This window comes from Fragaria vesca, linkage group LG6, assembly GCF_000184155.1.
Source record: "Fragaria vesca subsp. vesca linkage group LG6, FraVesHawaii_1.0, whole genome shotgun sequence".
Classification (NCBI taxonomy): Eukaryota; Viridiplantae; Streptophyta; class Magnoliopsida; order Rosales; family Rosaceae; genus Fragaria; species Fragaria vesca.
In genome coordinates, this window is record NC_020496.1 from 16,900,686 (window position 1) to 16,916,581 (window position 15,896).

The 15,896-nt window shown below is 37.6% G+C and overlaps 2 protein-coding genes across 3 annotated transcripts; both read right to left on the reverse strand.

Moving 5' to 3' along the window:
• Positions 1-7,811: 7,811 nt before the first annotated feature.
• Positions 7,812-9,609, reverse strand: LOC101302766 (40S ribosomal protein S12-like). 2 transcript variants are annotated; one of them, XM_004303199.1, is made up of 5 exons: positions 9,539-9,609; positions 9,410-9,437; positions 8,474-8,768; positions 8,270-8,362; positions 7,812-8,184 (listed from the first exon to the last, which is right to left on the reverse strand). In XM_004303199.1, the coding sequence occupies exons 2-4, from the start codon at positions 9,415-9,417 to the stop codon at positions 8,288-8,290; spliced, it is 378 nt and encodes a 125-aa protein (XP_004303247.1). In that variant the 5' UTR covers positions 9,418-9,437; positions 9,539-9,609; the 3' UTR covers positions 7,812-8,184; positions 8,270-8,287. The 2 variants fall into 2 exon arrangements, with proteins under 2 accessions (XP_004303247.1, XP_004303246.1); XM_004303198.1 differs by having other exon boundaries at positions 7,924-8,184; positions 8,297-8,362.
• A 4,326-nt stretch (positions 9,610-13,935) lies between these two features.
• LOC101312566 (probable CCR4-associated factor 1 homolog 7-like) lies at positions 13,936-14,863 on the reverse strand. Its single transcript, XM_004305434.1, has one exon. It carries the CDS (start codon positions 14,758-14,760, stop codon positions 13,936-13,938), a length of 825 nt encoding a protein of 274 aa, XP_004305482.1. The 5' UTR covers positions 14,761-14,863.
• Positions 14,864-15,896: the final 1,033 nt, after the last annotated feature.

Consider the following 15,896-nt stretch of genomic DNA (forward strand, 5'->3'; position numbering starts at 1 on the left):
TCTCTCTCTCTCTCTCTCCTATTCTGCTATTCTCTTCACCTCGCCAGCACCATCCTCGCCTTCGTCGTGCCGCACCAGATCTCCTCCACATGCGACGCCGTCGAGTTTGCTATTCTCTTCACCTCGCCAGCACCATCCTCGCCTCCGTCGTGCCGCACCAGATCTCCTCCACATGCGACACCGTCGAGTTCTGCTATTCTCTTCACCTCGCCAACACCATCCTCCCCTCAGTCGTGCCGCACCAGATCTCCTCCACATGCGACGTTGTCGAGTGCTCCATCCTCGCCTCCAATGCACCGCACTAGATCTCCTCCACCTGTAACACCATCGAGTGCACGATCCTCGCCTCTGTCGTGCCACACCAAATCTCCTCCGCTTGCGATGTCGTCTAGTGCACCATCCTCGTCTCCGTGGCACCACCGTCGCGCCGCACCAGATCTCCTCCACATATTCATATCTGTATGAATGGTAAAATTACTACTACTGTTGAGATCTGTTGGAAGGTAAATTGGTGCTACTATCAGATCTGGTGAAAGGTATTTGCTGCTACTGTTGAAATTTGTTTGATGGCAAAAAGATCAAAGATCTGAAAATGAAGGTAGTAACATCTAATTAAGGGTGAATTTGGCTAACTTCACGGTAAGCAGTAGCAACTAGCCTCTTAGACAACCGGATAGTATCAACTAGCTTTACCTTCGATAGTAGCAGATAGCTTCAGCGGCGGCAATAGCAGCTAGCTTGAAGATAAGGCAGTAGCAAAGTTAACTTGCGTTGTATAGTCTTCAAGCAATAGCAGAACTAAAGGATTGCGGAGGCATACTTGTGCTACTATTGGAATATTGTTAACCCCTTGTTACTACTTTTACTAGAATGTTACCTGCTACTGTATTTCTTTTACTAGAAATCTCTAAAGGGAGTATTTCTCTTCTAATTTAATCAGTGCATGGTTAGTTTAGTAAATTAAACCATGACACATGGCAGAAATAGAAGAATTTGTCATTATTTGTTAAAAATTGTCTTTATTTGTTTAAAACTAATGTAGATGAATATTGTATTTGTGTTTCAAATATTTTTGAATGAGGTATATGTGATTTGCTAAAAACTTACTCTACAAAGGAAGGATATGAAGCGAAGTCTCCCTCCTCGATTTATTCTAGATCCTCTAGTAGCATGGAGGATGTCTCCAGAGGTAGATGCAAACCAGAAGCTAAAGTAGAAACCACAGCATCATCATTGACATCCATGCCGGCCAGCAGCTTCCACAAACTTCAAGTTCAAGAGCATCTATGGATCTTACCACCCACTAAACCAACATCAATTCCAGCCATGCACTTTAGGCTTGTTGACTGCCTTTAGGCCTTCCATCCTTTTTTTTCTTTTCCCTTGCCAGCAACACAATGATGTCGCCCACTCAAAGGCTATTGCAAGGACAATTCAAAACCCAGAGATACAAATTTCGGTGCCACCGCCACCTTAGGGTGTTTGTAATGGAAATTGATGCTTCGAACCGGAGAGTGGTGGTTTTGTGCCTTCCGTAAGCATCAAGGCATGCCCTTCCCTAGCTGGCCTAGGGTTCACAGTTGCAAATGAACCTCTCATCACATCATTTGGGTTTTTTTTTGTAAGCGAGTTTAGGGCTAAGTCTATGCCCAAACTCGAGAATTTAATGAAAGACTAGGAAAACACAAAAAGAAGAGGGAGGGGGGGGGGGGGGGGGGGGGGGGGTGGTGGTCTAACAGATAAGACACACAAGGTGCATAAACCGTCACAAAGCCTTTTGCACCCTACCAAATAATGATAGGGTTTTATTGGCGGCATATAGTCGCTTAGTACTAAAATAGAAATTTGATAAAGCATAACTGGAGAAAAAATTAAAAATCAAAATAGAAAAGTAATTTTGGGCAAGAGTAAAAACCTAGGCACAATTATTATAAGAAAAATAACTAGAATATAAAAGCCACCGGCAAAGCCCTAAAGTAGAGGCTCGGCCCAACCACTTCACCAAGAGACCTAGCACTACAGCCCACCAAGCATGTTGGAAACGCGTGTTGCCGTCACCCCTCCACCACCATGTCGTTCTGCATCTCTTTGTCGCCACACAGCCACACCGCATCGCAGACGAACACAAAACCTCGATGACGTCTAGGATTGTAACCCATAGCGAGTCATCCTATCTCCAGACTTATCTCTGCCATTAGATTAAATCCTCAGTCATTGCCAAGATCCTAGGTATCGCAGTAACACCATACCTCGCCGCCCACAAGTCCTAACCCCGTATTGCTCCACCTTCGTCCTTGATCCTAGATGACAAGATCATGATTGATCTACCTTCCCTTCATCCTCCTCCCAAGAACCATGTCTCTATAATAAAACTAGGTTGTTAACCTAAATCACCATCCTTTCTCAAACCGAATCGCGGCGACAAGATTGTGGAGGCGTTCGGCCGAGAGAAATTGCACGAGACTTTACTATCTTCTCTTTTTCTTTATGCGCAGTGGCGCATTCTCTAAAACAATATTATTATATGTAGATGATCTTTCAAAATTGTTCCTCTCTTGGATTGAATGTGAAGCACTTGAAAGTGGTTCAAAAGCACTTTTCAAGTATGTGAGTTTTTCTTTTAAAAAACAAAACTAATAATATCCATTAATCCACTTAACATTCACATATGTCAGTTAGATTTAATTATGTGGGTTACTGTAAAATTGCTCACTTTGATGAGTCATGTATATATGTGTGAAAAAACCATGAACCTTAATTTTGTGATTGAAGAAATAAATCTCAACACGGAGTCGGCAACCACTTCAACCCCACCATAAAACAAGAGAAAAACGTACAAGATCACTAATGTGACATGAAGTGTCGAGTGTTAGTGACTATCCCTAGGTAACGATGAAAAAGGAAAGCGTATATCATTAATGATCTATCTTAATCAAAAGAAGGAAGAATTAAGTTCCATCTATCAACTTTCAAACTCCAAACAAAATTATGATGTTTGGTTAGATGAGTTATTCATGTTCCTCTCAATGCATATTATTTAGGATGGGAATGAGCCTAAACAATATTGAATGTTAATACAATAAGTTAGATGACGGAATGAGCTACCAAACTTGGTTGGGTATCAAACCTTTTTAAAATATAAACAAATAATAATTTGACTTGAGTGTAATAAGTGCGTACCTTGGAAGAAGAAATTATGATAAATTAGAGGGATATACAATATGATATTATACATGTTAGGGTAACTATGTATCACCTTAACCAGTAAAACATGTATATAGTGAAGATCACAATTCAAAATTGATAATTAACAGAAATCTCTGTTTTTCATCAATATCATTTATTATCGGATCACTTTTAACAAATTAACATAACTTTGTTATTTGATTGGTTGTCCAACAATTATATATAATCTATATATATTATCAAAGAGAATACATTTTGCTGACCAAAACCTTCTTTTTTTACACATAATTAAGAAGATTCTTAAAATTTCAAATACTTTTGAGGGTCCGGTTCAAGAGACACAAAATTTGACACTAATTTTTACATTCTTTATGAGTCTTTAGAATTTAAGATATTTAACGGTTTAGATTAAATGTGAGGATGACATGACATTATATATATTTTATAAAAAAAGTATTTTAAATAAATAAATAGAAGTTGATAAAATTGTTTTTGGAGTTTTATTAAGAGTAAAATGCCAACAAAAAATTAAAAGAATAGAAAGAATACGATTACAAGAATAGAACAACAAGAAGAACTGCAGAAGAAAAGAAAATAGCTATCATGTTCATCTTCATTTAATATGCCTTGTCCTAAAATCAGTTTAAACCCCCTTCACTGCAATGCAATTCTTCTGATCTTTTATTTTTGGTAATACTAGCATGTTAAATCAAAAGTTAAATAGAAAAAATCCAGTTCTCAATTGCGGAATGAACATCTCTTGATTTCTTAATTTGTGTGCATATCCCATAATCCTCTATAAGCTTGTATAGGCTTTAGAAACTGGGGTCCCTTAGAAACAGTTCGTTTTCTTTTTTTATTGGTATTAAAGGTCTCAATATACACACACATAGATAAAATAATGCGTATAGCATATTCAAAAACTCATGAGTCTCAGTTTTTATATTTGGAATTTGGGGAAGATGATGGGATGGAGCTCGGGAAGACGATATGATGTTCTTGTTTCTTGATATTCTGTATTTGATTCCTTCCTTCTAATGCCTTATTTACTTTTTCATCAAAAAAAGAAATTTTATTTCTTTATTTTAGTTGATAAAATTATGTGTTTTTACTTATGTCGTGTCATCCTCACATTTAATCTAAACCGTTAAATATCTTAAAATCTAAAGGCTCACAAGGAGTGTGAAAATTAGTGTCAAATTATATGTCCCTTGAACCGGACCCTACTTTTTAAATCAATTTATTAGTTTAGATCAACTATGACAAATACAATTATGCCTGCAATCTTACATAAGAGGAGTTTTATTTTTTTGCGATGGTTGATCTGCACATTTTTGTAATGTTTGAATTAAATAAAGTTAAAAAAAAACTATGAAACATACAAAATTGTTGTACTAAATAAGTAAACGTGAAATTGTCTCCTAATTGTATGTGTAAATGTTTAACGATATGCATATCATGGGATGTTCTCATATCATGTAAAAGACTACCAAACCGAGCATAATTTGTTCATGTAATGAGATTTTTGCTTAAAAAAAAAAACACTTTGGGGATAGTTTGGGCATCTCTTTTTTGCATAAAACATTTACTCCTTGAGAGAGGATGTTCTCTTTATGTTTGTCAGGCTTTACGACCCTTCCCCCTCCATGTATTCTGTAATTTCATTAATCAAGATTTGATAACAGCCACACCATCCCCACTTACAAAAAAAAAAAAAAAACTGTCTTTGTAATCAAGAAAATAATATATTTCCGTAGTGAGTTGTAGTTTTTCTGACTTAATTAGAATAACCGACATCGTAAAAGCTACTGATTCAAAACTCACCAGCACCATGGGAGTACATTGGGTGGGGACTCAAAAATAAAAACATGTTTTTATATTTTCTCAATTCCAACAATTTCATGACCATATTAAGTACGAGAAGGAAGGAAAACAAAAGTGTAGAACAAAGAGGAGACAAATTTGGGGGAAAAGAAAAACAAACGTGCAACAATATAGATCATCAATAACTTTAAATTATAATTGCATTGTTTTCAACGAATCATCTTATCACCATATGCAAGAAATGGAATGAATAGATACTCACCTCAATCATTTGTTGGAAGGAAGATACTTCATAACTTGATTGCAAATATTTTCACGGATGCTTTTATCAGTTGATCTTTGAAGTGGAATCAAACACATAAAATGTTCGAAGAAATTACAGTATTTAGTATTCATATATTTGAATTAGGGCTTATGGCGGCGGAGCTATCAAGAGGGTAAACAGAAATATGAAGGAATTTGTGAAAGATAAGCACAAACAAAAAAAAGAACATGAGAAAATTTCAATGAGGATTAGCTAGAATTATAACGGATGCTTTCAAATTTATATATTTTGAAAATTAAGACTAGGGTTTCGGGCAGCGGCATGTTTGAATTTTGGGAATAGGAAAAACGAATTAAAAATGAAAGGAAACCTAATAAAATATAACAAGAGATGAATTGTTTTCTTGTTTTAGTTATAATTGTTAACATTTTCATATTTGCTTTGGGCGTTTTTAGAAATTTGATTTGTATTTGAGGTATAAGAAATAAATGTGTAATTGTGATCGATTGATAGATGAATCACACGTAGACGTGTAAATGCATTGAATTTGGAGTAAATCGACCTAAATCTATGCCGTGTAAATAATAAAAGATGTCAAACTGACCCGGTCAAATAACCTGATGGATCGTTGATAATTAAAATATTTAACCACAGATTAACTAATGCTCAGTCTGGTAATCCAATCATTTTGTAATAACAAATATTTTAACTCAACCCATTCTAATGGTTTAAGCAGAGCTTGGCAGCGGTGCCTGCCCGAGTGTCGTAGTATCACTTCCAACCCTAACTTGCTGTTTTTTATACTTTGTGATCCCATTGTAAGCACCCTCTCAAAGTCAACATGTTCTACACACATCTCCGTAAACTTGTAATCTTTCTTTCCACCTGTACATATTGGTAGTTCTTTGTGAATTTGCATAAGTAATGGTACGTGATCAGACCTACTGGGAGGAAGGTTTATCACTCTAGAAAACCCAAACTCATTCAGCCAATTCGGAGAACAAGCCCCTCTATCGAGTCTTTCTTTTGTGTGAGAGTCACTCCATGTGTACAACCCACGTGCGGCCCCTATATCTGCTAGATTGCAATCATTAAGAGCTTGATGAAAGTCTATCATCTGTTGTATGATTCGCATCCTGCCTCCCAATTTTTTTCCCAACTCCAAAATCTCGTTGAAATCTCCAGCGACTACCCACTTGTCTATCGAATTGTCTACTAGAGATCGAAGGAGTTCCCATGAAGTGTGCCTCTATCACGTGTCCGAGTGGCCATAGAAGCCTATAAATCTTCATTGGGTATCATCAGGACCAACTACATCAGCGTCAATAAAGAAGTATTATGTGTCTCGCACTGAGACTCTAACTGTATCATCCCAAAGTAAGGCGAGCCCTCCTTCCAAACCCACCTTATCAAAGTGGGCGGCGTGTTGCATCCCCACCGATTTGGCCAGAGACTCGTGTTGCTCCTTGGTACAATGGGTTTCAGTGAGAAAAACCATATCAACCTGATGTTTTTGAATTAGATTTCACAACGCAGATCTTGTTTGGCAATTCGCAATCTGGTGGCAGTTCTAGGCTATGAGATTCATCCTTAGAGAAGCGTTGCAGCTTGACTCCTTAAAGCATTTTGTTGGGTTGTAATCTTTTCTAGCCCTTTGGGGGAGGATTCTAGAGGTTTCCACCCAATCTAGCTATCTAGTATGTTTTTTTTTGGGTAGGCGGGCCTAACAAGAGGGCAAGGAGGTCTTGATTTCCTTGATCCTTGCCGAGGCAAGTGATGGAAGACCATTGTTTTTTAATTCTCGATGTTACTTAATTGTACACCAATCGAGGTCTGCAGACGACTGATATTATCGCTATATGGAAGTTAGATAGGAGTAATTGAAAATCTCTAGTATTAGGTATCAAATAAGCGCATTTTACAATGAGAACTCAATGTCATTTTGTGATTTCTCTAACCAACTACATTAGTGGTTGTAAGTAGGCAATCTATTGTATGCGTCTTCTGACCGTGAATAAGTAATGCAATTATCTATTTGATTAAAAAACAAAAAAAAAAACAAGTTTTGAGTCTCCTTCGTCCTTCCGATCAACAATGTCCATAACAAGTTTGCAGCCTCCTTCCAATCAACAATTGTTAATTCATGTATGATGTATCCCCTTTCTCCACCATCGACAAAAACCATCTGAAGGACGAGAAAAATATCTTCCTACAGCCAAAAGAGAATGAGCTGTTGCTTCTGCCACTGAAGCAGTTGCAGTTTCTAGTTCCTTTAGTAAACCGTGGTAGTGTTGCAGGGGTTGAATGGTTGATACATTTGGCTGGCTTTGTTGCAATGACTTGAATATGTATGAACTGTGATAGGTGGGTGGATTTAGGATTTATCTCGACGGATGATGACTAGACGAGCTGAGAGGGTGGCGTTTTTTGGGTGTAATCTAGTTCTTGGGTTTTTCAATGACAACTGGGAATTTGTTGAGACAAATGAAAACTAAGCAATTGCCCAGATGAAACTAAGCAATTGCTACGCACATATAATTGCACAGGAAACCTTGCAAGCATATAACCATTGCACCAACCAGCACGACAATGGCTCACAATTCAACCTCAAGTTTATATGGAATGCTATAACATGATAAAGTGGAAATGGGATGGAATGATTCATGATGGATGCTTATAATGGATGAAGCTCCTTCAAAACATAGAAAAAGTAGCATATACTAAAACAACGTTCAGGAACATAATTGAAAACCATGGTAAAGTAACTGGCAAACAATCAAATAAGGTGAGAATCCATCAGACAAACAAAGCTCAACATCTCCCACAAAATTTAAACTGATTTGGCAAACTTATTAGGCCTTAACATGCTGCTGAACAACATGGAGAGCTTCATGATCCTCTCCAAAATCCTGCAAACCAGCCAGAGAAAGCATTCTTATTTGGAAGACAAAAGCAAAGGATACAATAACATATAATTATCTGTTGAACTTCCACCTTATTGTGCAAGAACTTTTAGTATACCTTCACAACAACACATGAGCAACCAACAACCTTCCTAGCCTTGCCCTCAGAGTCGATCTTGCACAACTGTACAAAACCACACCATCAATACAAATTGCTACAAATATTCATTTAGCAATCAGTATACAATAGAGTTAACAAAAGAGAGTTCATAGAAAAAAAAAAAATATCACTTACACCAGCCCACTCTCCTAGGGTCTTGGCATTGGGAACAGTCAACATGTTTACATTGTGCTCAGCACAAAGACCTTTGACTAGTTTAACATAGTCTTGTTGGTCACAGTCCTCAGCCAGCACACAGAGCTGGGCAGCATGCTTCTCAACAACCTTTGCAGCCTCATGCAGACCTCTAACAAGCCCACCATGAGCCAGTGATTTTCTCAGCACAAGCTGCACGGCTGTCATGATATCCATAGGCTCTCCAAGGGCTGGAGCTGGTGCTTCAGCTACAACTGGTGCGGGTGCTTCATCACTGCACATCATATAACACAAATATCAAAAATGTCGGAACATCTTTATACAACATGAGATAACAGAAACAAAACATAGTCCTTGCAACCAGCATACAAGTATTAAACATGGTCTCATATCACAAAGTACCAGGCATAGTTAGAAGACTATAGTTTCAAAAATATCTTCACTATTTGAAAACGCACTGCGGACACATTCAAGTTAACAACCTTAGTGGCCAAGTTCATCCACCATTACAGAAAAGCCCCAAAATAGAACAATACGAACAACCATGATAGTAATCTCCAAGTCCAAACTCATGAAAAAAAAACATCAAACCTAGGGAATTCACTTCAAGACCTCCTCCCTCAACTGTTTACACAATATGAATCATAAAACTATCTTTACAAAACCCAGATCAGATCTCACCCCTAATCTCATAATCTGTCTTTCAATCAATTCCAACCGGGATCAATAAACATAAAGTTCTACAAGATAACATGAATATCATTAAAAATCAAACTCGATTCTAAAGTTGTCCAAGTTCGAAACCAGTTACTGGGTACCACAAAATGGCGTAAAGATTGAAACTTTTAGAGAAGTAAAGTCTATGAAAGACTGAAAATTCATTATCTAAAAAAGGGCAAAGCAGGGTTTACTTACCCTGACATCTTTCCTCTTGTTGTTCAAACTGCAAAATCAAAACCAATAACAGATATCAACAATGGAAGCCACATATATTCAGTCTCAGCATCAGTTCGAATCTAGAGAGAGAGAGAGAGAGAGAGAGACCTTGAAGATTGAATGAGATGAGATGAGATGAGGCAGCCGAATGCAGAGAATGCGAAGCAAAATGAAGACTTGCTGGAAAGTGAGGAATTTATTAGGGCAAACCCTAAATCCTGAACCCTTTCTTGGGCCTATCATACTTCGAAAGTTTGAGGCCTCACATTTAATATGGGCTCAAGAAAGTAAAACGGGTCGGAACCCGAAACCTAAATTAGCAAATTAGCAGCATTTATTTCACGTCCAAAATATAATTTCCTTTTGGAGAATAACCATATTGATATAGTGATGTAAGTCTCCCCTTCCATCAGTAGCGTTCATCTGGTCAGTTACTGACCAAGAAAATTATGGTCAATCATCATTAGATGTAAATCCAATGATGAGAAGTATTTATTTAAAATTAAGTTGTTTTGTTTTCAACCATTGGATTTACATATAACGATGATTGGATCCCTCCTTGGTTAGTAACTGACTAAGTGAACTTGACTCCCCATTTCATAGTGTAAAGTTGTGAGTTCATATTAACTAAGTGTTTTCACAGCATATTTTTTTTCTTTTCTGGTTGATTCAAATCGTTTTGAGTTTGGATCTCCTACTTGGGTTGTGGTTTTCTTATGGTCAACGGGGTCCTGGATTATGGGTGGCCGAGCGTGGTTACATTATTGTATGCACCACTATTGTGCGGAGGGAGATGACTTGGCCTGCGAAGTTGGACCAACTTTGTTCGTCTTTGAATTAGGACTTTCCTTGTTGCGGTCTAGTCATTATTGCTCAAGAAATCATACAGCACAATGATATAGAACTACATTCTTTAATTTGCCAAAATGTCAACAAAGACCAAATTGGCTTAAATGGAAAGATGTAGTCCATGCGAAACTATATTCCCAAATAAAGAGATAAGTATTTGGTTCAGTAGTGTTAGTCATCAAGGGTTTAGATATAGAACATTTGGTCTTTGTTTGAAAGAGGAATGAGAAGAATGAAGTCCTGAGGTATCATGCTCAGCTTGTGATGCAAGGTTTATCACAACATCTTGCAATTGACTACAAGGAGACATTCTCTCATAATGGACGTCATAACGTTTATTTAATTAGTCTGGTAGTTTTCAAAGGACTAGAAATTCAACTCATGGATGTTGTAGCTGCATTTCTAGTCCTTCGGAAACTACCAAACTAACTAAGTAGTGGAATGCTATGACGTTCATTACGAGAAAAATATGTCTCCTCGTAGTCAATTGCAAGGCATTGTGAGAAACTTTGCACCATAAGGCGAGCCTTATACCTCAACACCAATGTAGCGTCATTGGAATGGTATAAAGAACATATTCTGATACTTAAAAGGAACCATTACCTTGGGTATGTTTTATCCATACAAAGAGATAAAAGGGACCATAGATGGAACATCAATCCCTGAAATGTCGACGGCCGAAAAGATGCCTTAAGGACCGTCATTGATGGCGAAAGCGCCACCCCCTAAACTAAAACCCCAATGATATTTTGGTTGGTTTTGCTAATTTTGACCCAGATAAAGGTTGTTCCCAAGCTAGTTATGTATTCACCACCAAAGAACCCGACGATATTAGAGATCAACCAAACAAACTCTTGTGGCTACCTCATCGAACCATTGCCATACATGAGGCGGTTCATGAGTGTATATGGTTACGGCCCAACAGTACATATTTCGAGGGACTAGTAGTTTGAGTTCAATCATTGTAGCGTATACCTGCATTTATGAAGGTATATAATGCAGCTTGTATAGAACAAATGAAGCTAAGTTTATCAAGGGTGATAGTACAAAACACATTTGCCAAAGTTTTTTTTTAAATTAGCATCTCCTCAAGATTTAAGTGAAATCAAGTAGGTCTAAGGAGAATGTGACAAATTTGTTTACCAAATCGATGCATAAGGCTATTTTGAGCATGTGAAAAACAAAGGTTTGCGAAGACTGTTTGAGCTCACCTAATTGATGTAGGGATCGTGGGGAGATGTATACTTCAGAGAGAGTTTAATACAACCATGCTATCATCAAAAGTAATAGGTGAGTTTTGCTCTTTTTCCCTTCGACCAAGGTTTTATTTTATCCCCTCTCAGGTTTTGTTAGATAAGGAGTTTAACAAGGCAACACCATATACACCGTTTTGTTTGACTTGACACAAGAGGGTTGAAGGAAATACATGCACATTATGTGTCTTCGTCAAAGTAACCGACGAGAGGAGATAATAAAAAGGAAAAAGAAAATCATAAATAGTCTAAAAACAGTGTTGGATTGATTGTTGCATAAAGCTATATAATATGTCACATTGTTCCCAACAAACAAATAACCTCCGAGAGATTCGAAGCGATTATGAAGGCCTCAGAACCCTAGGTTTCGAGGTTTGGCGACGGAGGCGCATCTCCTTTGGGCGATGCGGCGATCGTGATGGCGGTGTGACCACGCTGACTGCTTGTCCGTGTTTGTGGTGGCAGTGAGAAGCTTTTCTATTTGCCTCTCTGAGTATGGTGAAGTGATGGTGTGGAGCAAGTCGTGGTGCTCTGTTCACGACGAGTTCTCGGTGAAGGTATTGACTGCTGAGGCCATTCTCGTGATCGAAACTTTCATCCAGGCTTGCATTGGAGGCAAATCGGGCTAATCGGGGGAAATCTGACATGGTCTAAGGAAGATTTGGTTTTCGCGCATGGAGGATCGGGTATTGGCAATGCTGCTGAGAACTTCTGGCCTAATAGCGTGGCTGCGCTTGAGGTCAGGGTCAACATCATTCCGAAAACGGCAGATTCGACTAGTATATGAGTTTTTTGGTAGGAAATCGGCGACAAGTTTTCTAGCAGGAAATCGGTGACTCCGGCAAGGTTGATGGCAGGTTGGTGTTGTCATGGCAATTAGATTGGGAGGTCACCATAGAAGATGGTGGTGGCTGTGGTGGATGTTGGTTTCGAGGCCTAAGCTTGGGCCATGAGGTCTAGGTCATTGGGTAAGGTTGATGGGCTTAAGGACTAGGCTGTTATGGATGGTGTTTTGCCATCCTCAATTGTTACTTAGTTCTTTGGGCGGGCTTAAAGGTGAGGACCGACTTGTGCTTGCCGATCTGACTTGGTCCAAGCCTATCATTGGAATTCTGATTTCATTTGTTTAATTCTTAGTATTTCTCGTTGTATACCAATTGCGGTCTCTAGACAACTAGGTTTACTTTTCAAAGGCAGTTAGGTAGTGAGATGAGTGTTATCTTGTGTAGGTTCAATAACTGAGCTAAATCTGTTTACAGTGAGGGTATCCGTCAATTGTTGTTGTCAGAGCACTTTGACGCAAAATGATAATTGTTGTAAATGCATTCTAATAAATAAGTAATGAAGTTATCTGTTATAATTTTTTTTTTCTTAAAACAAATTGGCATACGTTAAATAGTAACTACAACTAGTATTAAAAATCTTCTTTGCAAAATCAATAAACCTATGCTTCATTTAATTTGGGTTATCTCCATTTTAATTCCAGAGATTGACTTACATTGCCTCCTAACTCGAAAAGCTACGAAACAACATTATATTGATGAATAAATAATTAAATTCCATCACAGAATAAAATAACATTTCCAGCCACATGAACAATCATAAAGATAATACCCTATGGTAACTCAGTTATGATTAATTTAATAAGAACCAACAAACAGACACAACATACTCACACAAACAAATATGCACAAATTAATACCCAAAAAAAAAAAAAATCAGGGATACATTTTCCCCGTTTGGTAGGACTTAAACAGTTAAACCCCAACCAAAACAAAAGGAAGCACTAGTAATGTATAAATGGACTATAGCGTTCTCTGTCCAATTAATGAAATATCTAATCGTGCAAGAAAAGAGAAAGAATTAGCTAGAAGCATGCATACAACCATGCATCACTGGAAATGAAGAGCGAAAATTAGCAAGAAGCAAGAACACAAAAATGTATGTCAGGAGATAAGATTGAGTGCAACAAATGAAAAACATCCATGCCATAACCATCACTGGAAATAGTAACAAACAAAACGAATTACTAAACACTTACTAAATTACTGAAGAAAGTTGGAATATGAATTACAATAACTAATATACACACACACAATCAATATATATATATATATATATATATAACTAAAACAACAATGTAATATGTCAATTAATGTTTCTAAGTCTTAAAAACAAACTTCTAAATTATGACATGTGTTATATTAAAATGTAACATAATTTATAAATTAAGCAAGTGCAAAATGAGCAGTTCAAAAGCTACACATGAGAGTGTTATCAATAAAAATATATTGTATTTATCAATTAAGTTGCTGCCAAAAAGTGTGTATGAAGATATCATGCACGGACATACAGTAGAGAAAAAAGCTTCTAATATTTTATTTTTTCCTAATATTTTCATGTTTAATGATTGCTATGTCCATTCTCAACACCTAAACCATACAAGACACCAGCATACTTCTCTAATGAACCACTAAAGAAATTCTCTTTCAATTTTCTGAATGTACAAGATGTGAGCAAACTATCGGAACCTGCCTGGTGACAAATACCAACTCTTTCCACTTCCAACAACTCGGCGAGCTTGTTCAGTCCACCGTGAAGGCTATTGCAAAACTTCATCAGATGCTTGATATCATATATCGTCGGAAAGTAAATATTGATCAAGTTGAAGAACCCTACTTGCGTATCTGGCAAGTTTTGACACGTCAACACTTTAAGCAAGTACCCAAAATCATACCCGCTATGGAAAGTAACCCAATGCACACTATCATTCAACACAATCCCAGATGACATCAAAAGCTCTCCAAACAATTTTGCATCAATACCCTTCTCATTGTTCTTCTTGAAATCAATGCCGCTTTGGCGCAACAGCTCGATCGAATCATTAGCGAAAACATCCTCATTTAGATTAAACTCTCGAAAATTGAATTGCCAAATGCACTGCTGGTCAGTCCCACACGTCGGCAAATTCCCTTCCTCATCCGAAAACGTAAGTCCTAGCTGAATCAACTTGAGCACATCTACATTGTCCCTCAATGTCTGGTAATGGTAGTCATAACTATTTCTGAAGTTTCCCACAGGACGACAAACAATGCCAGGGAACTCAGTGTCCATGGCAACATAAGGATAGTCATCCACAATTTTGCGTATCAATTCAAACTCCTCATCGAGATTGTCGTTCCACACCTCCCGAATTTGGATTGAGTCGTTTTTCGGTAATAAAGGCATCCCAATTTCACAAACAATTTTCCAATTGAAAATCAAGGGAAGAGAGATTCTTGATGACCTGAGTCACCAATTTAATTCCACACCAACAAGTCTCACATCTAACTTACCACAGGAATCCACCCGATCCGTATATCAATCCCAATCAAATTCGCTACACAATTCAAAAACATCCAAATCATCACAATCCCATACATATGCATGATCAGATATTTTGTTAAAAATCGAATTGAACAAAGAAAAAGGTGAAGCTGATAGCGAAAAATTATACCAACCTGAATCACGGTGAACATTAATCAGAAATCAGAAGATGAATGTTCAAAAGAGAAATTTTGTGTCTTGTCAGCGAAAAAAGAATGGGTATAAGATGGTTTTTCAAGAGGTCAAAAATGGCGTTGATTGATTTTTTCTTTATGGTTTTCTAACTGGTTTTTGTGTTTTTTTTTCTTTTCTTTTTTGGTTTGTTCTTGCTCTCATGAATGAGAGGCAGAGATGAGAAACAAAGAACAAACAAGGATGACTAGAGCCAAAGCGATAATATAACAATACCCACAGCTACAGAAGCTTCAGAAAAACAAGGAAAAACAAATAATTTTGATTTTTCTTGTTGACGTAAATTTTCATGAAATTGAAATAGTTTGGTCACAATATTGGCAAGTGGCATTTGGACCCACTCGGTCGAATTTTACCGGTCATTGTGAGTCCACGTTTCTTGTCAACAGTAATATGTCAAAGGAGTTTCTATAATGTTCTTTTGTAAATAACTAATATTCTATTGCAGAAGCTACTGCCCTTAGGGACAGCCTTTTAAAAGCCAAAGAGTTAAACTACTCTCATATTATGGTTGAAGGAGACTCTGCTCTCATAATTAATTGTGTCACTAGGCGTTTCAAGTGCCCTTGGAAGCTGCGTTCAAGACATCAAAAAGATTGCCTCTTCTTTCAGTTTGGTCTCTTTCCACCATGTCCTTCATGAGGTGAACTTTGCAGCCAATGCCTTAGCAAATCTGGGGCAGAATCTAGATAATCAACATTGTTGGGAATCGAATTTGCCGAGCTCTGTTAGGGTAGCAGTGAATTTTGATTTATTTGATGGTGGTTGCCCGAGGGGCGGTTCTTTGTAATTTAGTCTTTTAGCTT